General features: G+C 37.7%; 2 protein-coding genes across 2 annotated transcripts in view; both read right to left on the bottom strand.

The window, feature by feature from the left end:
* rnf167 (ring finger protein 167) overlaps window positions 1-26596 on the bottom strand; it is a 121563-nt gene that overhangs the window by 16235 nt on the left and 78732 nt on the right. The gene's annotated exons all lie outside the window — the stretch shown is intronic.
* On the bottom strand, window positions 30-18968 carry slc25a11 (solute carrier family 25 member 11). The gene is made up of 8 exons (XM_056247406.1): window positions 18782-18968; window positions 17068-17220; window positions 16534-16740; window positions 12358-12448; window positions 11628-11718; window positions 8992-9091; window positions 2227-2278; window positions 30-617 (listed from the first exon to the last, which is right to left on the bottom strand). The coding sequence occupies exons 1-8, from the start codon at window positions 18856-18858 to the stop codon at window positions 462-464; spliced, it is 927 nt and encodes a 308-aa protein (XP_056103381.1). The 5' UTR covers window positions 18859-18968; the 3' UTR covers window positions 30-461.

Raw genomic sequence — 26596 nt, forward strand, 5'->3', positions numbered from 1 at the left:
CTGGTTAGATTCAAAGTAATTATGAGAAGAAAGAGAAAAGTCTTTTATGATTCACTCAGAATACAGGTTCGCATCTGTATTGACAAAGATTCCTCACAAGTTACAACTAAGCCTGTTGATAGGTCAGTACATTTGTTGACCTTCAAGGATGAAAAGTTTGTGTGGTGGAGGGGATTACATAAATATAATTTAAAACTAAAACAGGGGTCTTACTGGAGTGAGCGATACCTTCATTTAATTCAATCTATAATGTGGTCAGTCAGTCAGTCAGTCAGTCTATGCAATATAAGAGTCCAAATGGTCTTCACAGTTACCACCACAGCAAAGGGCCACAATCCAGTGCATACATTGGTTCTGTTACCAACCATCAAAACCCGAAACTATACTGGGAAACCAGATGTGGGAGAAAAACAATGTGGAAGTATGGCCTGTGCTGTCCCCTGATGACCCTATGGACATATCTAGGAGTCAAGGAAATAGATCTTGTAGAACTTGTTCATCTGCTCCAGGAAGATGAAGGTAAGAACTGTGTGCGGCCCAAGACGAGCGTAATAAGGAGTGAAACCCTTCCACAGACTGAAGAATCCTTCGTTTCTTATGACCTTCACCAATACCTCCTAAAAAAAAGAAAAAGAAAAAGTGAAAAAGAATGAGGGAAAGGCTGGAAGTGTCAGAGGACTATACCACTAACAGCAAAAATAATAATAAAGGATATTTAATTATTGCACAAGTGTATTTTCACTTTACTTAGTATTTTATCCAGTGTAACCATTACAGTGGTACTGAAAAAGTCATGCCATCCCGACGGACCTGCTGATTAAACGTTACTGTTGGTGCTCTAATACCTGCAACTCAGAGCAAATCAATTGTTTACCAAGTCTTTTGGTTTCCTCCAAGATAAGTTTTCATGGAAGCCTATTTCTGGTGGAAAAAAAATGAATTGTGAGATGTAAACTTAGAATTCTGGGGGGGGGGGGAATAGAATTGTGAGATGTAAACTGAGAATTCTGGGGGGGGGGGGATTAGAATTGTGAGATGTAAACTGAATTGAGGAAAAAATTAGAATTGTGAGAGGTAAACTGAGAATTCTGGGGGGGGGGGGGGATTAGAATTGTGAGATGTAAACTGAGAATTCTGGGGGGTGATTAGAATTGTGAGATGTAAACTGAGAATTCTGGGGGGGGATTAGAATTGTGAGATGTAAACTGAGAATTCTGGGGGGGGGGGGATTAGAATTGTGAGAGGTAAACTGAGAATTCTGGGGGGGGGGATTAGAATTGTGAGATGTAAACTGAGAATTCTGGGGGGGGATTAGAATTGTGAGATGTAAACTGAGAATTCTGGGGGGGGATTAGAATTGTGAGATGTAAACTGAGAATTCTGGGGGGGGGATTAGAATTGTGAGAGGTAAACTGAGAATTCTGGGGGGGGGATTAGAATTGTGAGATGTAAACTGAATTGAGTAAAAAATTAGAATTGTGAGATGTAAACTGAGAATTCTGGGGGGAAAAATTAGAATTGTGAGACGTAAATCAGTATTCTGAGGGAAAAAGTCAGAATTGTGAGATGTAAACTGAGAATTCTGGGGGGGGGGGGGATAGGGGTTAGAATTGTGAGATGTAAACTGAATTGAGGAAAAAATTAGAATTGTGAGATGTAAACTGAGAATTCTGGGGGGGGGGGTTAGAATTGTGAGATGTAAACTGAATTGAGGAAAAAATTAGAATTGTGAGATGTAAACTGAGAATTCTGGGGGGAAAATAGAATTGTGAGAGGTAAACTGAGAATTCTGGGGGGGATTAGAATTGTGAGATGTAAACTGAATTGAGGAAAAAATTAGAATTGTGAGATGTAAACTGAGAATTCTGGGGGGAAAAATTAGAATTGTGAGATGTAAACCTAGAATTATGAGAAAAAGTCAAAATTGCTCAGAGTTTCCAGCAGACATAAACTTATTAGAATTTACAAAACTTAGAACTTTATAGAACTTACTTAGAATAAAATTTAAAAAAGAAAAAAAAATCAGAATTGGTATATAAAAACATTTCAACTACCTATTTTTATTTTGTGTAAGCTTTCCCTGAAACTTGATCCATTTCTGATTTCTCCCTACACCACCGTGACTGAAAGGTCACATCTCTGGCTGGCTGAGATCAGTATCTTAAAACAGACAGAGCAACAGAGGAAAGCAGCAAGAGATTGACTATGAGTGAGTTAAGAACATACCAAACCATTCTTGTACTCCGGCTTCCCATCAATCATTCTCATGTTCTGGATTCTTTAGAAAAGAATGAGATATACGTTAGCATTGGATAATCAGCACAATATCCCAAACCTGCTGCACAGAAAACAACCAGAATCAGCAAAAATGAATGATTTGAATGAATGTTTTGAGTCTTCTGTTTTTAAGTCGGGTCTTATTTAATGAGTGACTCATTTGTTATGTGCAATCTTATCTTTTGGGTTGCGTCCAAGTTGTAAAAATGGAAATAATAATAATCGAAATGAGATGAAGTACCTTGGACATTTATGCATTTGGCAGATGCTTTTAATACAAAGTAAGTTACATTGAAATCAAGTTATCCATTTTATCATTAATGAACGTAGTGTTAGTGCCATGCTCTATTATAAGAATGTCATATAATATTTTAAAATTAACATTATTATATATAGTATTAAAATGGTTAACATAAATGTTGAATTTCCAGCAACAACAATTGTGAAATATTGCTGTGATTTTGACCATTCCAACCTAATTCATTATCTTTTATACAGCATGTATATTCTGTGATGTGTGTATTGGCCACCTTGCTCTCTACATACGAGTAGCTGTATCAGCCATTGAAAAACCCTTTGACCACTAGCATGTATACGTTATAAGATAATAAATAATGATGGTCCCTTAAAGCAGTTAGCTTACTTATCAGCTCCAGAATTTACAACCTTTACCTGCACACATCTGAACAAAATGTACTCTGTCAACTACCTTCGTTGACCTGCACTCATCCTTCCACCATACAATGTTATATTTTGATAGTTTTGGTACCCAAAGCACACCAATGCACAATTTCCAGAAACATTTGGTAACACTTTACTTGAAGGGGTGTACATAAGACTGACATGACACCTTCATAACCATGACATGACATATGTCATGAATATGAAGTAGGGTTTATGCATGTTTATGACAACTGTCATTAAGTGTCTTTCGCTCAATAATGACATTTTGAATGCAAATATGACATTGTTTAAGATGTCTTTGTTATGACACCTTGACATAAACCATAACATCATAACTTGTCAGTGTCTTTGTCATGACAACTTGACATTAAATTAAGTTAAACTGTCATGTGGTTGGTTTTGACATTGGCTGTCATGAGGCATTATAACTGTGTCATGAATATTTTTCGTGACCTCAACTACAGTGGTACAAATTGAATTTGTCATTAAACAGTTATAATGGCTTCATGACAGCCAATGTCAAAACCAACCACCTGACAGTTTAATGTAATGTTAACCAATAAAGCTAAGTGCTTTCTTAAGTTTGATAATTAATCTGCTATGTCATGTTTATGACAGGTTGTGTTGTCTTAGTAATGTCAAGTTGTCATGACAAAGACACTGACAGGTTATGATGTATTGGTTTATGTCAAGGTGTCATAACAAAGACATCTCAAACAATGTCATATTTGCATTAAAAATGTCATAATTGAGCTAATGATAGTTGTCACAAACATGCATAAAACTTCCTTCATATTCATAACATGTGTCATGTCATGATTATGAAGGTGTCATGTAAGTCTTATGCACACCCCTTCAAGTAAAGTGTTACCAACATGGTATTAATAGGAATGCATATGAGAACTTTATACCGTTTATGATGTTTCTGCAATACTGATATCAAGCCAGTTCCTTATAAACATGTTTATAAACCACATGGCAAATAAAAGTAATGCTGATATGGTTATCATTAGGGATGCACAATTTATCGGTCATACAATCAATATTAGATTCAAGCCTTTATTGTGAACGCAATCACAGGTTTGAAATCTGTCACATTGGTGTTGGACCATAAAATGGAAATTAATTATTAACTAACTGTCGGCTTCAGTCAACATATTCATCGCTAGTTATCATGCATGTAATAGTTGTTTAAAGAGATAAAATTCTGACATCAATTACTCTTATGTCGTTCTAAACCCATAAGACTTCGGTTCATCTTAAAAACACAATTGAAGATATTTTTAACGAAATCTGAGAGATTTCTGTTCTGTCCCTTTATTCAAAATCTATTCACCCACAACTTTCATAAAGATCGTAAAAGAAATCCATATAAATCGAGTGGTTTAATCCAAAGTCACTTTATATGACGAACAGATTGACTTTAGGCTTTTATTCACATATAAACATTGATCAGCGTAAATAAACAGAAGCTCAAGCATATTTGCGTGACGCGTGATGATGAACCTCATTGGTTCTCGCACATTAAGCAAGCATGCGAATAAATATGTAAATAAAAGCCCAAATTAAATACATTCATCATTTAAAGGTGCAATGTGTAACATTTTTGAGTATCTATTAACAGAAATGCAATATGACATCCATAACTATGTGTTCAGTGGTGTATAAAGAACTTACTTAAAGGAGAACTCCGGCGCAAAATGAACCTTTGGTCTAATTACACATTGTTACCTAGTCAACCGTTATCTGAGATTTGTTTTCATGATTATCGAATGTAAATAGTTTTAGCTCTAAAAGCATTGAGAACTTTGTCAGTGTCCAGACAGTTTAATAAGAAGATATTTAATACATAGTCAACTTCGCGTATACAGGCACAAGCCATCTTTGAAATACAGTCTCTACCAGTCAATCTACGAACGCCGATCCAAGCCTGCTGTTCGCGCTCACCTTATCACAACTTATAGCTCGTTCACATCTCACCAGCGCACTTGGATCGGCGTTCGTAGATCGACTGGTAAAGACTGTATTTCAAAGATGGCTTCTGCCTGTATACGCGAAGTTGACTGTATGTATTAAATATCTTCTTATTAAACTGTCTGGACACTGACAAAGTTCTCAATGCTTCGGTTTGAAGGTAGGGACCCTCATTATGCTACCGTGCTAGTGTGGGGCTATTTTGAGCCTTGTTAGTGGTATTAACAAGCGATTTTTATTTGTCATTGATCTATGCCCAATATACTAGCGTTATACTAGCTTTATAGGCTAAACTGTTTTTAGAGATAAAACTATTTACATTCGATAATCATGAAAACAAATCTCAGATAACGGTTGACTAGGTAACAATGTGTAATTAGACCAAAGGTTCATTTTGCGCCGGAGTTCTCCTTTAATAAACCGTTATGTTTTTATTACCTTAGAATGAGGCATTTATATCTACATAACCGCGAGCATCCCCTTCTATGAAGGTCGCCATATTGTGACGTCATGTTTCTACCGTAGCCGACAGCGAACACACAGCGCTACAGAGCGCGTTTCGTCACTACCTTGAAAGAGAAGCTGCAGGAAGCTAGAAGAAGCTAGTCATAAACACCGTGAGTAGTGACTTTTCCCTTGTCAGTGGTGTAAATATGTAGTTGGATTGTTTCATTTAACTCAGCGTTTCTCAAAGTGTGGGGGGCGCCCCACTGGTGGGGAATGGAAACATGACAAGTGGGGCGCGACAAACGGAGAAAATGTGGTAATTTTTGTGCCCATCTCTATTAATTTCTTTATTTATTGAGCATAAACTCAAAACAAAACAACGACACATTTAAATGTAAGCCTTACTTAACCTTTTCACACGTAAGTTTAAAAGTTTTTAGAGGCGCCCGTTATTTAGATCGTATCCCTTTATGGTTTCCATGGTGGCGCGTCATTGCTTGTCACACCGCAGCCACAATAGCGCTGAATCAATGACTGACTATCTGCTTTTATTTCACAAATTTGTTGGCTATAGCAGGAAATATCTGATATTCCGATTGTCAAATATGAGCAAGTGGATGCGTTTTGTTGTTTAAACACCTTAGTTGAGCTATACGCGATGGGCGTTAGTTTATGCCGGATTTTAGAGAATCGGATCTGTTGGATTTAACAAATGTCAATTTATCCACTTCTCCCGAAATACATGAAAGTAAGTGGCCGGTGAACTGGGAGAAGCATAGAGTAAACTTGAAAGTTACTTACACGATGTGTTTTTGATATGAATAATACGTGTCGTCTAATTATAATGGAAATAATTATTATTGCCGCTTCCATAGACATAAGTGTGTATTTGACAAACTCTAAATGTATTGCTTTTTTAGGACTTATGTGAATTTAAATGTCTGAAACCTAAAATAAACATTATGTGGTTGAAAACACTGAATAGTTGTGATGTCAAGCGGTGAGCGCTCTCTGTCTCTGGCTCAGAAAATATAGCATACTACAAAACAGGCACATTGCAGACACTAAATTAGTTAATCACTTAATGTTGAACTTTCAAAGTGCACCAGATTTATGAATTTATCTTTAAAACGTACAAACTTTTCTTCCGGGGGAGCATGCCCCCGGATCCCCCTAGGGGTGGAGAGGTCCACACCACGCAAAATACTGTGGGAAACACAGTAGCTTATATGATAGTCTTCGAAAAATACAAAATACAATTATTATTATAAAAATACCTAAAATACGTACATTAGGATTTTACCACCTCCGCCTCGTTTTGAGCCAGGAAAAACCCTGAGATTATTATTATTCTTTTTCAATTTTGTTTGTTCTTTTTGCATGCAGTTTGCGAAGTGACAAAATAGTAAAGCAAAGCACAACTAGTCCACACTTTTATTTTCTCCGTTTCTGAATTTGATGTTATCAGAGGCAAAATACAAACACAATTGCATTATTATTTTTATCTACTGTCATGTTCATGTTTTTAAAATGTCATGTTAATAAAATACATTTTAACTTAAAGCCTAGTTTATTAACATTTTGTTGGGGCGATTGCATGAGGACAGGTGGGGCACGAACCCTTCCCTACCTTCAAAGTGGGGAATGGCAGAAAAAGTTTGAGAAACACTGATTTAACTTAATTCTTCTCCCTCGCTGTGTTATGGCTTTGCTATGTGGGGATAAATGTGCTGGTTACGTTCGTGAGACAGCTGATTAGTAGGCTACTCTTGTCATTGACCGTAAAACAGTTACAGGAATCACCAACCCGTCGATCTTGGAAGCATTTTAAGTCGATCGAGTTTCCAAAATCAGAGAAAAAAAGCCTATTGTGTGTAGTAAGTGGTGTCTAGGGCAGCCTTTCTCAAAGTGGGTGCCGCGGCACACTGGGGTGCCCCCTGACTTTGTCAGGGGTGCCGCCAAAAAATTACGTAGGCTAAAAATATATATATATATATATTTGAATTTACATAAATACATTCTTCTTCTTTTTAAACATATGAACGTATTAATAAAATTGAAAATTCATTTTAGATAAATATATATATATAAAATTAACCATAAAAATCCGTCTCACAAGACCGAAGCAAGACACACACACAACTTGACGCAAGTGACGCAACCCATAGCACCGCGTTATAGCAACAACACCGACCGCGCGAACGCGCGTCACACAGCAACTGCAGGCTCTGACAAACACACATACAAACTATACTATACTTCTGCATAACGTGTCTCTTTTTACAACAAAAATGTGAATTCTGCCGGTATTCAGACAGTCCCATGCATACAGATACAGATCCGGCCTACAATCGCGAAATTTGTTTGACATTTCTAATCGTAAACACAGCCATGTTGAAGCCTGCAGTAATGTTTTTCATTGATGTTATGGCAGTCCACTCTGCTTATTGTTTTTCGAGAATCTTGCACTCCTGTTTGTCATTGTGCACGAAACTTCATGCCAATAAATCATCAGAAATATTGCTGACTTGTGCGCGTCTCAAGCGCACTCTTTATTACGCTCGTGCTAATGCCTGTTAGTTGTCCGTGGATTTGCCTGTATTTGGCGCTGAAAATGGAAACGTCTTTAGACATGGAAAATCGATTTTACAATCGATTCAATGAACGTTTATGTCTCAAAAATCGATCAGGATTTTTTCACAAAAGTGATAGCCCAGTAAAGTTGTTATTATTATTGTTATTGTTATTTACAGTTCGTATTATGCTCTGTTCATTACTGTTCTGTCTAAATAAACAGGACATTTGCATTTACATTTGGGTTATGCAGTGTTTTTAATTTATATTTTACACTGGGGTGCCTTGAGATTTTATGCAGTTTTGAAAGGTGCCCCGACTGAAAAAAGTTTGAGAAAGGCTGGTCTAGGGGATGCGGAGGCGCGCGCGCTGTTACAATCACGTAATTTTTGCCGCACGCACCTTTGGGCTCATGCGAACGCGTCGAGTTTAAACAAGGCTTTACGCTTTAACGAGCTCAGCCACAGTAACAGCTCATATTAGCCAGCTAAACTTTTACTACCCAGTTAGAAAAAATATATAGTTGCATAGTTTCATGTGGTTCTTCTCCCTCGCTGTATTATGGGTTTGCTATGCGGGGAGAAATGTGCTGGTTAGGTTCGTGAGACAATCAGCTGATTACTATTATTATATTATGTATTAAGACCCTTGATCCTCACCTGAAACTTTATCCATGATGTGGTTTATAATGGACTGTGGTACAGAAACTTGGTTTACGCTGGCTATTCTCTGCTGTCTCAGACGACGATGTTTGTCCCGTTTTAGCCACCGTAGATTCTTCGAAAGGGAGGGGTGAGCAGTGGGCTGAGCCCTTAGTGTAACTCGAAACCGAACCGCTAGATGTCGCTAAAAGTCACACACTGCACCTTTAAAGCAATCATGTTGCTTCATAAGACTTAGATTAAACCACTCGATTCATATTGATTTCTCTTTATGAATGTTTTTCACATTCAATGGAGGGACAGAAAGTCATTTGGGTTTGGAACGACACAAGGGTGAATAAATTACAATTTTCATTAGGAAGTAAAGCTGTACCTGGTCTTAACAATATCAACTGGCATGGAGGCAGCGGTGGTGACCAGTCCACTGATCATACTGGCACAGAAATGACACAAAATATCATCTCCGAAATATCCTGCACAAACAGAAAGTCGAGAGATATTTTAAATGGATCATTGCAGTACATTTCAGATTGACCTCAGTTCTACAACTCATTCAATCAGAAGAACACACGTCGATACATCCACACTTGGGTAAATAAATAACAGTTAGTGATTGGTTAATCACTGAAAAAAATTCACAAAAAACACGTGAAAACTGAATTATGAAAAACTCATAGGTGTTGCTAATAGTGCTACTACTGGATGTCATGTTATTGGTGGGCTGCAAAACTGATCTGGACTAGTTTTTCCAAAGACATAATAAGTCTAAATGTAGAACCCATTTGCACTAATGGTCTTTAAGATCCATTTAGCCATACAATGCTTATGGGAAACGCAACCCACATCTAATTTCATCACAAAAAGGATGAATTGCTGGTAAAATCCAAGATTTCATTCTCCATTATGCAATCAACAAAGTTATCCCATAGGACGCGGATCATGCAAGATCATATTAAGTGCTGCATCATGTTTCTGTTAATTTGTAAAAAAAAAGAAAAAAAAGAAAACCGTCTACTTTGCCACCATCTGCATTCCCAATGGCCACCATCTCATCATATCATCAACTCTATTGGAAAACGAAAGATTTGCTGCTGCAAATCACTGTCAGTGTCAATGCACCCTTAGCAAACAATGTTTCATTTCTTAACATTAGTTAACATCAGTGTTGTGCCTGAACACGTTCATTGAACGATAGTTCATGAACTCGTTCATATTTTGGGCGAACGTGAACTGAACGTACTGAATTATTGCCTGATGAACGATACTGTGAACGTGTTCATTATGGAGTCTGTGAACGCACGCTCTCTCAGTTTAACTGTGTTCAATAGGGTGCCAGATTTCTATAGAGCCTTCCAGGCGAAAACCCGGCTAAAACACACCGTAAACAGGCCTTAATATGTAGCGAAAAAAACACCCAATCTGGCAACACCAACCACCAGTGTCGCACCGCGGCCGCCGCATGCGTCACCAAGACAAGAAGCAGCATGTAGTCGACAAAGCATCAAGGATGCGTCGTATCGTATGATCAGTTTTAAGACAAGGTCAGTGAGGATGGGAAAAATCTTACATTTCTGTGCAAACTTTGCCCGCCGATAGGTAATTGCTGTCTGTGTTTGTATATGGGTTGTGGCAATAATAATAAAAAAATAAAATAGCTCGCAACAACATATGGAAAAAAAGACCTATGAACTAGTTCATTTTTTGGAACCGTGAACTTATTTCAAAATTGTGAAGTATGAACTATGAACTGAACTAGTTCATTTTAAAATTTGTGAACTGAACTTTGAACTAGTTCACGTAGAAAGTAAACTTTCCCAACACTTAACATCAACAATGATAAATATCTCTAAAGCATTTATTAATCAAAAGTTGTTTCTGTTAATATTATTTATCGAACCTGAGCTAACAATGATATTCTATTCTTATAAAGTAATGTTCATAAAGATTAACACATACTGTAAAAACTAACAAATATATTGCTCATTGTTAGTTAATGTCACTTTATGCATTAACTAACGTTAACCAATAGAACCATATTGTAAAGTGTTACCGCAAATATTTATAACCCTCACCCAAAACTACTTAGCAATGCCAGGCAGAGTCCCACACGGCGGGTCCTGTTTGGTAAACTTAACGCTAATTAAACTCACTCATTTAATTCCTTACCCGACCCGACCCGTTTGACAAAGACCGAAACCTGAACTGCGCCCGCATTAAAATATGATTGTCTCTTCTGAAACTCCGCAGTATATATGAGGCCATTGGTCCACCTAGCAGCATAAAAAAAAAACACTTGTATTATGAGTAGATTCTATACAGAAAGCGAGCAAAGAGCGATCCCTATAAAATAACTGAAGCTGTCAATCACTTCAATGCTAAACGCTGCAAAACACGTTGTAAATATAAACCTTTGACTGTCTTCAGAGTGTGAACCCAATATGCACTAGACCGTTTGAAAGCAGCTGCCTATCAACATGTGCCGAATTCAAAATAGTCTTGCCGATTGGACCGCAGTCCGCCTGAGCCTCATGATTCCCGACCTGCATCGCAAAAGACAACGTAAATATTAGTCCACCTGTTACATCAAATAATAGCGGTTCACCCGTCAGGTACTTGCAGATGCCAGAAATGCTTTTTCTTTTATTACAATCAAAAACCAAGCACCAAAAAACTAAATTATGACCTGCAAACACAGACAAAGCTGTTCTCGGTAAGAAACAAGCAAATCACAAACAAAAAAAGGGAAAGATTGTGGACAGTCGAGCAGGTTTTTGGAGCATGGGAGATGGTTTCTTGCTGGTCTAGATTGTTCTTTCAACCCTAACCATATTGACCGAGATGGTCTACCAGGTTGATTTGTGCTAAGTCCAACTGGTAGTCCAACTAATTAACCACCAAGATCAGCTAACCATGTACATCAAGATACCATCAGAATCTGGAATTAGCTAGATTTTCTAGAAGGGCTGATACTACATGTTTGTGACTGATAAGATAAAAGAAGGCCCATACCAGAGTCCAACAGCGCTTGTTTGGACTGGGAATATGAAGCAAGTTGGGCTGCGTTCACAACAACTGCTCTGGCCATGGTGGGTATGCAGCCCTACATTAGAAATAAAACAAAAACACACATCATTAGTCTTTGTATGATTTTGAGGCACCCATTTTTTGTCTGCAATTTATGTGCATTTACAGTGGTAGCGGCACAGCATCCCAGCATTTCAGTACGCATTGGTAAAAGAATCAAAGATCATGAAAATTCATTTAGTTTCAGGATTTCTTTCAAATCGAGCCAGTCTTATTCAAATCCCAATAATAGTCTAAAGCCCCTTTCACACAGCGCATTGATCCCGGATCATTGCCAATCGCTAATTTATGATCGAAAAAATGCACGAGTGTGTCGAGATCATAAGCAAACTTAAGACGCTGCGGAGACATTACACATCACATCGATGTCACGTTTCTTTACTGGATCTTTATGAGATGTGTGTGAACGCACACACAGATTCCGAAAAATCACGGGCAGTGTGAATGAACCAAAATCGATTGATCCCGGGACAAATCCCTGCACACATTATCAGTGTATTTTCTGGCATATCTGTGTGAAAGGCGCTTAAGTCTCACAAATACATGACTGTAAAACACAAGCAAGATGTAGGAAAAAACATAAAACTCAAATGCATCTACATTATTAGCGCACAGGATTACACACAAACCATATTCTTCTAACACACACACTTACCCTCCAGAGTGTGGTGACTCCTTCCTCCCTAGTGATTCTGATGAGGGCATTGAAGACGTTTGAGTAACCCCTCCTTTGCTCTGGAGGCAACCTGGACAAGAAAGAGATAAAGGAGTGAGTGATACTTTATTAAAATTTCAATATTTTAATAAGATAACGATGATTGATATTAATAGTAACACAATCAAATAATACTAACAGTTTAGTATTATTTATGTACTATTATAGAATTTACTAATTTCTTAAAATTGAACATTTATTTTTAATAAAATTTATTTTATTTTATTAAATGGCACATAAAAACAACATTATCTGTTGTTTGGTTGGCTGGTCACTTTACATGCCAGTTTTGTTTCACGAATCTAAGGGTGTGTTTATACTTGACAGGTTCGGTTTGATTAAAACAAATTCTGTTAGTGTGCTTCATTTGAATAAGTGAGAACATTTGAACCTTGGTGGTCACCGAACATGGGGACAAGTGCTCACTAAACAAGTGGTTCCAAACGAACTCTGGTGCTGTTCAACTAAAATATGAACGCAACACGGACCAAAGACATCTAAAAGAACCAAAAACAGGACGTGACGTCACAAGATGCATCCCTAAAAAGGACAGAAAGAATACTACTACATAGTAGGCGAAAAACAGTATGTGACAAAAGTAGTATGTCTGAATAGAGGGTATGCGCATGACGTCAGCGTCGGCCGGAGTGAATGCGGTCACGCCCACAAGTGGCAAAAAGACTGAGCGGCAGCATTTGTTTTCAGCGTGAACGCCGTGAAAATCACACAAAACACATCTAAAACGGGAAAGAGCTTTGCGATTGACTGTACAACTAGATTTGACCAGAAATCTGAGGTACTGTATATTTTTACAGACTGCAAAAAGCTAAAGAACAGACTATATTCTACATAATTGGATGTTTTTAAATAAACACTGACAAAAAACTATACAAGTTTTAGGGCTGGACGATATGATGATATACAGTATAACATTAATGTAAGTGATCACTTGGATTTAGACCTATCTATATTGTATTTATATAAAACGTTTACAGGCAAATTTTCTTTCCCCGGCGTCGAAATCAGGCACATATAAATGTCAGGAAACACGATTCCTGGCTGCATGTCAATATCCATGGATCACTGGATCTTTGATAAGTTGTAAGGAACACTATATCGAGTCCAACTTTTAGTTTAAACTGATAATAGTTTGTTTTACTCGCGTTAACGCAGTTTCCCCTATTAACTCCAGTCACGCAGCAGCTCTTCTGCCACTCAGTCCCGCTGAGGGGGGCGTGTTCCGGCGGGGAAGTGACGTTAATGCATTCCCTCTATTCACTCATAAAGGAGTGGGCAAAAAGTACCCGGATGATCTACTACTTCTGGTGAGATTCTGAAGTGTGCATCCGATGGACACTTTACTATCCCATGATGCCATGGGAGAGGATTTGTGAATGGCTGTGAAGTGAAGCAACTGATGCTGGGAGGTCACATGATAATAATATGGCAGATGTAGTACATCCGTATTACATTCATACACACATTCATACTATTTAGAATGTACAGTATTTAGCATTTGTGAAGTAATTACTTATTGAAAATAAGCACCTACTCAAGAGATTGTGGGATTTCGGACACACCCTTGGTTTTTTCCGCGACGTTGCCCATTATAGTTCGGTACAGGCGTCAGAACTGCGTCGTCTTGCAGCAAATCTTGGTTTGTGTGTATGATGGAGGATTTCCTGCTGTTCATTTGACTCCTTTACACATTTTCTAATCTCTTTGAGTTCTCAGCTTGGAAATATACCATTGAAGACTAAAATTTCATCTTTGAATATAATTTCATTATTTAATATTATGTATCTGTATTATTATTCTTTATTAGTATTCATAATCAGTTGTATTATCTTATGAAGTTTAAAATGCATGAGTTATATGTTTTAAAGGGATAGTTCACTTTGAAATTAATTTTTGGTATGTTTTAGCTTACCTCAAGGGCATCCAAGATGCAGGTGTCTTTGTTTCCGCAGTAGTTTCAATTTTGAAATTTTTAGGTCAAACTGTTCTTGTCTGTCAGTCAATGTACAGACGTACACGCGCGAGAGAGATCACTTCCGGTGTTTTCCGGAAAAGACCGAAGCGCCGGCACCCTCAGATCACTTGGACGTGGCTGTGTTTACAAGAGGTAAAAACGATATAAATACTGTTCGTTTTCTCACACAAACCGCTCGTTTCGTGTCTTAGGCCATCAATGTGTACTTACATTTACGAGTCATTAAATCATGTTTAGTTTGGACTTCTCTGTGCATGCTCTTTGAGGTGGTGACCATAGACCTGCATTATATGACTGACAGACACGAACGGTTTGACCTAAAAATATCAAAATTGAAACTACTGCGGAAACAAAGACACCTACATCTTGGATGCCCTTGAGGTAAGCTAAAACATACCAAAAATTAATTTCAAAGTGAACCATCCCTTTAAGGAACATATTTTAGACACAAGGAGGATTATGTATTTTAAAACATAAGCAATATGTTTTTCTACCTTACAAGGAAGTTGAAAGTCGCTCAGTTGTGTATTTAAGCCCAATCTTACTGTACTATAGCAGAGAAACACGGAAACGCATAGACCTGGCATGAATATAACATCTTCTCAGAGTTTCTCTCCTGACATATAAGAATAAAGATCTTTCTTGGCAAGATAACTGGTGTGAATCAAATAATAACGATTATAATAATAACGAACCATCGTACTGTATGTATGCATGTATGTATTTCTGTACATGCCATGCACTGGACTATGCGTCTTCTGAGGCAGCAGCAGAACCGTAGGAGATTGGTATACACAGCTTTTTCCCGCGCTGTTGTCTCCGTCGGTTTACAAACATGTCTCCGTCATATTGCCATTTTCTGCTTGTCCGGCACTTTGGAACAACACAGCCTTGTTTCGGCAGCGACTTTCAGCATGTTTGCTATAACAACGTCTGGCGTTTGCATTTTAAATGCAGGGGTTAAAGTGAAAAAAATTCCTGAGCCTGAACTTTTGGACTAATCTTCAATGGCACCATTTATTTTCAAGTATTACAGCTGTATCTTAATGCCATCTTTTTATGAAAGAAAGCCAGTATCACTAATATTATAGCTACTGATGTCTCGATGAAAATGATTTTCCCCAAAATTTTAAACATTAGGCCTCAAAAAATATAAAAACGTTTAATTTAAGTGAACTTAAAACAATCCTCACTTAAACCCATAATAAATGTCATTTACCTGTACCATACAGAAATTGAATAAGGTTATAAAACAGTCCGCACTGCATAAATTATAAATGGAATATAGATTAATCCTTATCCTAATAGAGTCATTTTCTCTGTTCCCTCTGTTCTTTAGGTTAACTTTACTGACAGAGAATTAATGGCTCCTGTCACTTTAAGATCTGCCGCTGCAGACAAGATCTCACGCATCTCATTCTCTCACTACTATTTACTTCCATTTAAGATTTTATTTAACTCATTTAAGACTGTTCTTCTGAGGATACTCGACAAAACTGACATTTTGGCATAAATGTGTGTATTATTGTTCGTTCAAGCACGAAAGAGAACTCGTCTTTCTGTGCGTCGTGTGTGTGCGCGCATGTGTCAGGAGGACATTCACTGACAGCGCGGTTTTTTTTTCTTGTCGCGCATAAGTGGTTTAAAGCATTTGCGTGAATAAGAGCATGATTATAACTCTAGCTAGAGGATGACAGAAAGAACGGATTCTGCGTTAATTGCGTTAAATATTTTAACACGTTAAAGCTGGACAAAAATCAATCGCATGCGAAAATAATCATTTTTTCCTCACGGCCGCACGCCGGAGATCCGGCACGGTGCCGGAATACTTTAAGCCCTGTAAATGGCGTGAGAAAGTCACATAAAGCATGTGAAATCAGACTGAGTCAGACTGAGACGGATTTCCAGAAATGCGATTTGAATAGGATTTCAAACCACCACATTTGGATGTAGCTTGAAACGGATTTGTAAAAATCACATTTCATGTGTTGCCGTTCACACTTGAAATCTTCAATCGGATATGCACAAAAATCGGATTTGGACTGACAGTCTGAACGTAGCCCAAGTGATTTATTTAGTCACTTTTAGGTGAATTATGGTGAAGTGTAATGATATTCTTCTACCTCCCATCAGCCGTCATTCGAATGAGCGCCACCTCAGCCGGAGTCCCGACGAACGCCCCCGTGGCCCCAGCCGTCATTCCGATCAAAGCCTTCATCAAGAAGTTGGGAGGTGTGCCATCCGCTTTAGACATGCGCTCAAACAGGACCGTGTAGATGCCCAAGCGGGTCGTGGTGTAGGTAGCCTGTCTCAACAGACCCGCCGAAAGCCTGCAATTAAAAACACGGGACAGAATAAATGCGTGAGACAAGAGATATACGAGATATATGTATCAGATATAATCCTAATCAGATATTTACTGCTTGTGTAAAGCTACGGGCTCCATCTACAGTCACTCAGTAAGGATGTCCAGCTAGAGCTCCCTAGTTTCTCACATCCAGTGTCTGGTAAAATTAATGTTAAAAAAACAAAAAAACATTAATTCATTCAAATTCTTTACTCTGTACTTGAACATTCTCGCCTTGTTGTGAGAAAGTGTACCGGTACCTCACTAATCTACAACGCTGGTTTCCTAGCGCAGTTGTTTTCCTTCTTACCCGGTGTAGATGCCCCCGACGCCCTCGTTGCGCAGGATACTAGCCAAGGCGTGCAAGCTAGTCTTGTACTCGCGAGCCTTGGAGCCCTGACCGCTCAACTGCATCCGGTTCTTCACCAGGTCCAGCGGCTGCACAAACACTGTCGCACCCATCCTGGAAAGTCAGAGAGAATGCATGCATGTTAGCTAAATCGGTAACACTTTACAATAAGGTTCATTAGTTAACTACACTTATACAGCATTTATCAATCTTTGTTAATTTCAACATTTACTAATACTTTATTAAAATATTAGTTAATGCACTGTGAACTAACATGTACAGCTGTATTTTTATTAACTTATGTTAACAAAGATAAACACATCATTGACAAATGTATTGCTCATGGTTATTTCATGTTTGTTAATACATTAACTAATGAACCTTATTGTAAAGTGTTATCGCTAAATCATTTATTTACTTTAAAGCCCTGTTCTCATCCTGAAGGAATCCTGTTAAAATGAGCAAAAATTAAAAAAACATAAGGACACATAATTTTTCTCTACAGGACCAATATGATCCCCCAATAGGATAAAATATCCCAGTTGGAAAATTCAGAAGAATCACAAAACTGGAACTGGTAGGAATCTCAGTCCATCCAGTATCTGTTCATCCTGTACCTTTTTAATCGTATCAGGATCTTTAAGAGTATTTCCAAATAATGATTGAAATGTATTTAGAATTTCAACAGGAGTGCTTTTTTTGACTGAGGATCCTACAACAGCTGTGGTTTCTTTTTAAAGAAAATTAATAAATGAAATTACTTTTAAACTAGTGCATTTATGGTGTCCTTTAGACTTTGGCTCAGTTAAACATGAAAAAAAGTGTGCATGAAACAGAAGTTGAGATAGTCTTTTCTTCCCTATATCTGAGTGAAAAGGCTTCTCGGTCAAGAAAAAAAAAAATCTCGTGGGGAATTGATTGGGTGGCTGTGGTTTGCTATTGGTGGATCTCGTGTGAGTGACAGGTTGCTCCGCCCCCATGCCAGTAAACACGTCATCAGAAAAGAGCAGAGATGTTGAGGGTAGGGAAGATATTCTGAATAAAGATTAGGAGGGCACGTTCATTTAAGGAAAGTAATTAGGCTATGTGCACGGATAAATCTTTTATAATAAATACAGCAAAATTCCATTAAAAAACAATAATAAAAAAACAACAAGAATTGTCCGTGTTGATTTCATGGTGACTTTAACATTTGCCTAAGGACAACTTGTATAAGAAATAGCATTGATTTACAGGTCTTGTATTTGTTTCAGAGAGTCCATGCGTGAGGGAACTGTCTTAAATGTGTAGTAATATATTTAAGGATGGAATTTTAATATTTAAAGGTTTGAGACAAGTCTTTTGGCAACAAATAAGTTACAAAACAGGGTCTACAAACGTACATTCCTCAGTGACACATGACGACGCGTGACATTTAAACTGAAGTTCAAATTTTGACACGGGGTTACCAGGCTTTCTCTGGGCCTGCAAAATCATTCACTACAGACCTCGCAGAAATAGACAAGAAAATCCATAACACACCACATAAACTCCTTATGCTGATTCTGACCACTAGCTCGCGCAGCGGATAACAGATGACCCTTATCAATAATCTCACTCTCTCATCAGTTGCTCATTCAATCCAAACCCATGCAACAGAGAGCGCCGCTGAAGTAACGCATAGGCGCATACATACCCTGCCAAGCCACCGAAGAGAAACTTAACAGATTTGGGTGAGGTTTTGGGTTTGCCCGTGTGCGCTGCGGCTGCCATGGCTGCAGTGCTGGTTCGGGTTTCTGTAGGACACCTTCGCTTCTGCTGATATACTTCTGCTGTTGTGTACAGCAAGGTGACTCGCCTGGAACGCGCACGACAAGCGGAACACGCATGGACCAATGACATACGAGTTTTCACTCGCGGGGCCGAGTACGTACGTGACGTGTAATTTTGTGTCTTAAAGAGACAGACACGCCTTTTCAGCTGTCAGTGAGCTTTTAAAAAGAGAGAATTCAATCTACTGCAGAGGTCTAATGGTAATTTAACATCAACAGCAACACCAAAAATAAATGCAAATGCTACTGGAAGAGAATAGTTATGCATCTGTCATATGCATAACATATTTTATACCTTCAAAAAGCTCCTTAATTGCTTTATTTACCATTTACTTGTGTTAATTGATGTTAATAGGCTGTCTTGTTGAATAATTATTTTACTTTATTTAGGTTGTATTGTATATTGTTATTACTATATTTATAACTATTACTAAGACATTATTTTTTTAACGAATTATTGTGTTTCTCAGAGTCAATGCTGAAATAGTTTGTTCTGATCAATAGGTCCAAACCGCTGCTGAAGCAGACTATATACATGGAAATCAACCCACAGATGTAATCCCTAATTGAAGAAAAATATGTATACAGTAATCACAGATGGCTGTGATTGGTCCATACATTTTTTTCTTCAATTAGGGATTACATCCATGGGTTGATTTCCATGTTATGTCAGGCACCAGCTCTTGGTATTAATGGATTTAAACGATTATAGTTTCTCTCCAGTAAGACAAAAACGTCCTGAATGCGATTCTGTGCACGGTTTTCTGAGCTGTCTTGCGCCCCCTTGAGGAATAAACACCTTGTGTATCGAAGATCAAGCAACAATGGCTGCCCTGTGATTCTGACACGTTTGAACGAAATAGCGAAAAGAATTGTAATATTAGATAAAAAAGTTCTGATAAGGATGACCCAATCATAGTCATAAGCTCATAACCTAAATAAGACACAAGTCATACAATGTACACAAATGTGACGTTTATCTCAAGTAATTTGTGCTTATTGGTTTGGTTGAATTGGATCATCAAAGGTCAGCAGCAAAGGCATTAGTTAATAAAGCAATGTTAAATACATAACGTCTATTTTATGGGACCTATTATGGCCTTTTTCACAAGATGTCGGCAAATATAAGTCTCTGGTGTCCCCGGGATGTGACTGTGAAGTCTCAGCTCAAAATACCCCACAGATAATTTATTATAGCTTGACAAATTTGTCCCTATTTGGGTGTGAGCAAAAACACAGTTTTTGTGTGTGTCCCTTTAAATGTTAATCTTTTGCGCAAATCCAGCATTGAACTGACCCTCGTTTGTGAAGCAGTCCGGCAAAAAAAGGATTTGCGCAAAAATATAACACTCTTCCGACTTTCTTCGGCACATTTCCTTCATAAATAAAATTCAACCACGGTGTCCTCAGTGGCTCAGATGCCGGGAGTCTATGGAGACTCGTCTCGTATGTTCGTTGGTACATCCAGTGACAGAACATTTGTAATGTTTTTTTGCTCAGACATTGTATATCTCCAGCTGCTAATGCAAGGACACAGAATTGGTGACTGGTGAGGATCACTCAGGGATCTATGCTAATTGGGCAGATGGTCACCAGTCATGGGCGGGGCTTCCCCAAACTCTTATGTAAGAATAAGGGGAAATCGAGAACAGGTTTGGAGAGACAGTTTCGGATTTATGGGGATTATAAAAAAGGGTGGATTTTAACATTATCGGCTGGTTGTTTACACACATGCACTGTGGACACATATCTGTGTTCAAACACCTTATAAAAGTGAATTTTGCATAATAGGGGCAATCCCCTTTAATTATTGCAGGTTTGCATAATATTCAGAAGTAATGCGTAATGTTTTTATTCATTTTGAGGAATACTGAATCTGTTTTTGTGCAAGTGAGATAAGTAAATGCATGCTTACATTTAATCCAGAGCTACAATACCCATCAGGTTCACACAGCGCACACGATGTCCCTGCACTCCTTATTTCTCTCAACATGAGGACGGGAGAGCTGTTGTTGGTCAATAAATCTGAAAACAAAGTAACTTGCGATGTTTATTTGAAAAAGTAACTCAGATATTTTGTATTAAATTGAAAAGAAATGCTTTACTTTAGTAGTTGCTTGAAAAGTAATCTAATTACATAACTTGCGTTACTTGTAATGCGTTACCCGCAACACTCGGCTTTCGATCCTCCTGAAGGAATAACACTTCATATGTTTCGCCAATTGCCAATTTTTTCCACTTAAAATATTCCAATATCGCCTCCTGTTGAAAAGAAGTAGTTTTGTCTTCGACATGATATGTTATTTTTCTCTAGATATATGATTTGACTTTTCTTTTTTGAATATCACAGCTTTTAAACCTTTGAAAGAAGAAAGCAATAACCCTTAAATGTCTATGAAGGAGATGAAAATATACTTGTGCCACTTTTCACTGCTTATCAGAAAAAAAAAGTTTAACTTTTTGCACATGGCACCATATTTTTTGGACATGCATTTTGGTAAAACTCTGGAACTCTTTTGAGAATATTATCATGATGATTCAGTCCTGTGGTGCATTTCAAATTAAAATGGTAAAGTCGTCTGAGATTTTAATGCCATTTTCTAAGAGCATCCAGGAAAGATCACAGCTTTTATCCAAGAGAGATAAATGTATGCAACGATTGATCTATATTTAGCCAATTTAATAAATATAATATGGTGTTCAGACATAGCATGACAACAGGGGGCATCCTATTGCAGTGATCTGACATTGTTTCATGACGAAGATCATTCGTTCATTGTCTAAAGATGTGATGAAACAAGCACAGAACTGACAAGGTGGAGGTGGGCTGAGGCTGCATGGACATATTTCATTTCTCTTTTTTGTTTACTTTTATTTATTGTACTTATAGAATCTGTGAGAAAATTGCGCAAAATTTAAGAGAATCTCTCTGTGCACATACAAATACGATAAAACAAGAGTGGAGTACATGAGATATTGAGGCAGTATATAATGTGCAAGGATTGGTCCTTGTAATGCAACAATAAGAAATAATGTGATGTGTGTAAATCATATGTAGTGGAACAATAGCATATTCTGGTAGATTGAGTGAAATTAGCATAGCAGATGAGGCACTTTTATTTCTGTGTAAACATGTGTGAATACATTAGAAATCCTGATTATGTTTAGATGCCTAAGGCATGAAAAATGTAGTTTATTTGTAGAAATATAAAGAGTACAATTATGTATGTTTTCAGCCATGTGTGTAACCAATGAGGAAATTTGCCCTGCACAAACCCATTTGACATCTGTGTTCATATCAGGTTAGTAAAGACCCTATATAGATTATTCTTTGTGTGTATTTTATGATTGTGTACAGTTCAAGCCCTGCTCCTCTGACAGTATTGGTTGGCACTTTTCCTTTGGCGAAACATGATAACCCATCATCACGGTTTCTCCTGAAGGCTATATGCATGCCTTTGGCGTCTCTCTGTCACAATGCATTATGACATATAACTCATTCATGTGTGTGTCACTGTATATGCCTGAGAATTGGACAGTGGGCGTGTTTTTAAAGTCTCTGATGCGTAAGTTCAAATGACCTTCGTTTTACCATTATATTATTTTCTGTCATGTAGATGTGCTCTAGATATGCCCTCCCTTGTTTTTACAGACCGCTTTATGACATCACCCACTGGAGATATAAATAGACAAATGATTTCACAGGGGTCACAGCAGCCTGTCAAGATGCTCAGCTAAGATCATGTTGTTGAGTTTTGCTGCTGACCACTGACTCTGATTCAATTCCCAACACGTAGTGTTTGTGTTTGGCTGGAAATTTATCAGATATTGTGTGGAGAAGGAAAGCCAAGTCAGTCCTGCATAAACAATGTATGTAATTGTTATGAGAACCAGATTTGCTGAAAGACATTCTAGAATGAAAGAACCATCAACTTTAAAGAGGAAAAGAACATATTTACATTTGTTATTAAACTGTTGACACACCAGGACACACTGATAAACCTCTCGATAGGTGAATTGCTGCAACCCAGGAAATCGAAATGTGGACAGGGTCCAGAAACCTTACTAAAGGCTCCCTTGTGAAAAAGAAGTGCACTTAATTGTATTGATGTGCACTTGTGATGTGTTTCAAATCATAGAAGCATTTATTTTTTTTAAATGTACTTGCAGATAATATAATATTCAAGAAATACTTAGTAAGTATACTTAAAGAGAGTAAGTGTTAGTTCACCCAAAAATGAAAATTCTTTCGTTAATTACTCACTCTCATGTCCGTTCCAAACCCATAAGACTTTCGTTCATCTTCAGAACACAAATGAAGATCTTTTTGATGAAATCTGAGAGCTTTCTGTCCCTCCATTGACAGCTACGCAACTACCACTTTGCAGTGGCGCCTCCAGAAATTTTTCATAGGGGTGGCCAGATGGGGCCACTTAAAATCTTGGGGTGGCACACCAAAACTATAAACCATAATTTCAGAATTTGATTCTACTGTTGTAGTAAACCGGCCTGTAGAAAACTATCAGAAAGACTTAAGGAAACTCCTACTGATATACTTTGGTTTATTGTGTTATATTTAATGTTAGCTTACTAATGATATTAGTAGGGCCCTATTAATATATATTATATTATATATAATGATATATATTATACATATATGATATATATATATATAAGGGCCCTCGCCCCGCGGCAAATTTCCAGATACTTACATAATTGTGATGAATTTAATCCTTTTTAAGTTATTATTTTGCAGTGTAAGATTACAGTTAACACCTTTAAATATTGCATAAATGTACTATGAATGTTTAATAAACTTAATGAGTGTATAAATCAGCAGCAAAAAGTAATTCTTGAAAAAATCTGCAAAGTAATTTTTATAAAATCTAAATATGTTAATAAAAACAAATTACTATTAGTTCTCTTATAAAATTCAATCAGGCAATCATACATTTCACAATTTTATAATTATATATTAATGTCAAGAATTCAGAAGTGCATATAACCTACACTACAAAGAAAAAATATACAATTAAATTATGCTTATTTTAAATGTATTGAGCAGGCTAGGTATAACAAAATATTGGCTTTTAATAATATTTCAGTGCTCAAACCCATGATAACATGAAAAACAGAGCGCACACAGCGTGTATGCGCATCTCGGGTGCAGAATGATGTGCTCAAAGCAACATGGTGACTCTATGTGTGCAGCGCTGCGCTGCATAAGTGCGCATTTATTTTGCGCACTTATTGCGCATTTTAAGTGCGGAGAGAGTTTTACCGTGCATCCAAGAGGCGCGCGCGCTGTTTGAATATGAATGGAGAATGATTGACAGCCGCAGAGAAGGGAAAAGGAGTTTCCATATACTTTAATGATGTAAATAGACTTCTGTCCCTCACATTAAGCTATGGAATGACTTCAGATGACGTTTGTCACCCAAACTGACGTAAAAAAAAAAGCGGGAGGCGCGCTGTTGTATCCCTGCTTGTCAAAACGTGGCAAAGACACATCAAAAAGCTGCTGTCACAGAATACTGTAACCATTTGGCACTTAAAAAGCACGTCACGACACATAATGCCCCGTCTTCTTTTACTAAAGAATATTTTTGACTTATTTATGAAATGCATAACTGATGCTACTAAATTTTATTCTGGCCATTGGGGTGGCCAGTGGGGTGGCCAGGAGTCGGCCAGGGGTGGCCGTGGCCACCCCTGGCCACCCCTGGTGGCGCCATTGCCACTTTGACATTTCAAAACGTTCATAAAGATATTGTAAAACTAATCCAAATTAATTGAGCGGTTTAGTACAAATTTTCTGAATAGACTTGACCGCTTTTGATGAACAGATGGAATTTAGGCTTTTATATTCACATATAAACATTAATCCTAAACATAAACAGAATCTCAACTGAACCTGCTTGATGTGCGAGAACAAACCTCATTGGTTCTTGCTGAAGCTCAAACGTGCTGCGTAACACGAGAATGAACCTCAACATGCTTGAGATGTGACTGATGTGAGTTGATGAATTTTTATATGTGAATAAAAGCTTTTAAATGAAACGCCAAAGAAAATCAGTCATTGGCAATGATATAATGATATGTGATTTATTTTTCACTCACAAAATTGGATGCTGACAGTCATAATGCATGGCTTCTTTTTAATGTCCTTCAACGGAGAACGATTGTTTGCCGCCAGACATTGTAATTACGGTATCTACCAGCAGGGGCTAAAGGGACCATGCTATAACCAGGTAAACCTTGGCCCCTTGTTTTGCACTTGGATTTATGTAATAGCCGTGATATCAGCGCATGAGCTCTGGGGATGCTGGAGTAACACTGACTTCGCCTCTATATAGTATTGTGGATTACTGGGGTTGACATGTCCCTGATCATTTAGCACCTTTAAGCAAGATCATTTGAGGGATTTCAGTTCCTTATAGCAAAGAAGTTGTAATGTAGATTCACTGTGTACTTTCTCAAGCAAGCACGTGAATTTGCCCTGTAAAGACTAGCAGGTAATGGGATATTTACTAGAAAAACATGTGAAGGCAAAGGAGCAGAATTTTGGAATATCTTTTTTTTGCTACCCACACACATCATAAACATTTATCTCGCTTTGGACAGAACCCAGTGTTCTTGAATGAAGGCATGAAGAGAGAGTGATTGATGGAATGAAAGAGAAGAGATGAGACGAAACAGCTGTGCCCAGAGAGACTGCAGTCAATCGCAGTCTTTTAGGCAAGAGTTTAATCCCTGATAATCTGACCCTCTTACAGCGGATGGATCAAGGGCAGCTCTGCGACCGCTGTCACATCCCGTGTGTGTTTCTGAGTCACAGCTGAACACTGGTCTGACAGATATGTTGAAATAAATTCTTCTAAAGATAGATCTTTTTTTTTTTAAATGACATAACCATCTGCAAAGCATTCTGTCAGGTAAATGCTGGTGTTAAGGAGATGCATGACACAGATTTACTAATATAAATACATTAATCCAACCTAATGGTGCAACCACAGCTTTGTAAAAACATCAACAAAATGTATAGCTAAAAACATGATTAATTTTAAATAAGAATGTTGTACATATCCTCATAAATCAGTGCCGTACCCTTGACCACATTTAAATAAATTATTCAAGTGCAAGGGATTATGGGTATTCCCACAGCCACAGCGCGTCTCCAAGGATGTAATATGAACTATATGAAGATCAAAGTGCTTAGACTTTATCACTTCCACTTCACAGTTCACAAGAATATGGACAATCCCATGAATTTCTTTCGCAAAAATACAGGTTTTAAAAAATGTCCTCAAAATAAAAATAATGTACCTAACAAACAAAATTGGGTAACATAAGTCTTTATTTGTGTGGAAAACGTAAGTGTACTTAATTGTATTAAATGTGCACTTATAGTATACTTCAAAATGTTAAAAAGGGTCCTATAATGTCCTTTGCCAAGATGTAAAATAAGTCTTTGATGTCCCCAGAGTGTGTATGTGAAGTTTAAGCACAAAATATCCCCCATAGTTATTTTTTTTTATTGCATGTTAAAATTGTCACTTTTTGAGGGTGAGCAAAACGCACCGTTTTTGTGTATGTCCCTTTAAATGCAAATGAGCTGCTGCTCCTGGCACAGGGGGCGGAGCTTCAAGAGCTCATGTGTGTTAGCAGCTCCGATTACC

This window comes from Rhinichthys klamathensis, unplaced genomic scaffold (assembly GCF_029890125.1).
Source record: "Rhinichthys klamathensis goyatoka isolate OS25496 unplaced genomic scaffold, OSU_Roscu_1.1 h1tg000046l_1, whole genome shotgun sequence".
NCBI lineage: Eukaryota > Metazoa > Chordata > Actinopteri > Cypriniformes > Leuciscidae > Rhinichthys > Rhinichthys klamathensis.

Bases quoted from the DNA above. Each gene is read 5' to 3' on its own strand.
- slc25a11 (XM_056247406.1), bottom strand. From the start codon at position 18,858: ATGGCAGCCGCAGCGCACACGGGCAAACCCAAAACCTCACCCAAATCT. The intron at 12,449-16,533 runs GTAGAAGAATAT...TTTCTTGTCCAG, and splicing joins CGAATGACGGCTGATGGGAG to GTTGCCTCCAGAGCAAAGGA. The intron at 618-2,226 runs GTATGTTCTTAA...TCTTTTTTTTAG, and splicing joins CGGAGTACAAGAATGGTTTG to GAGGTATTGGTGAAGGTCAT.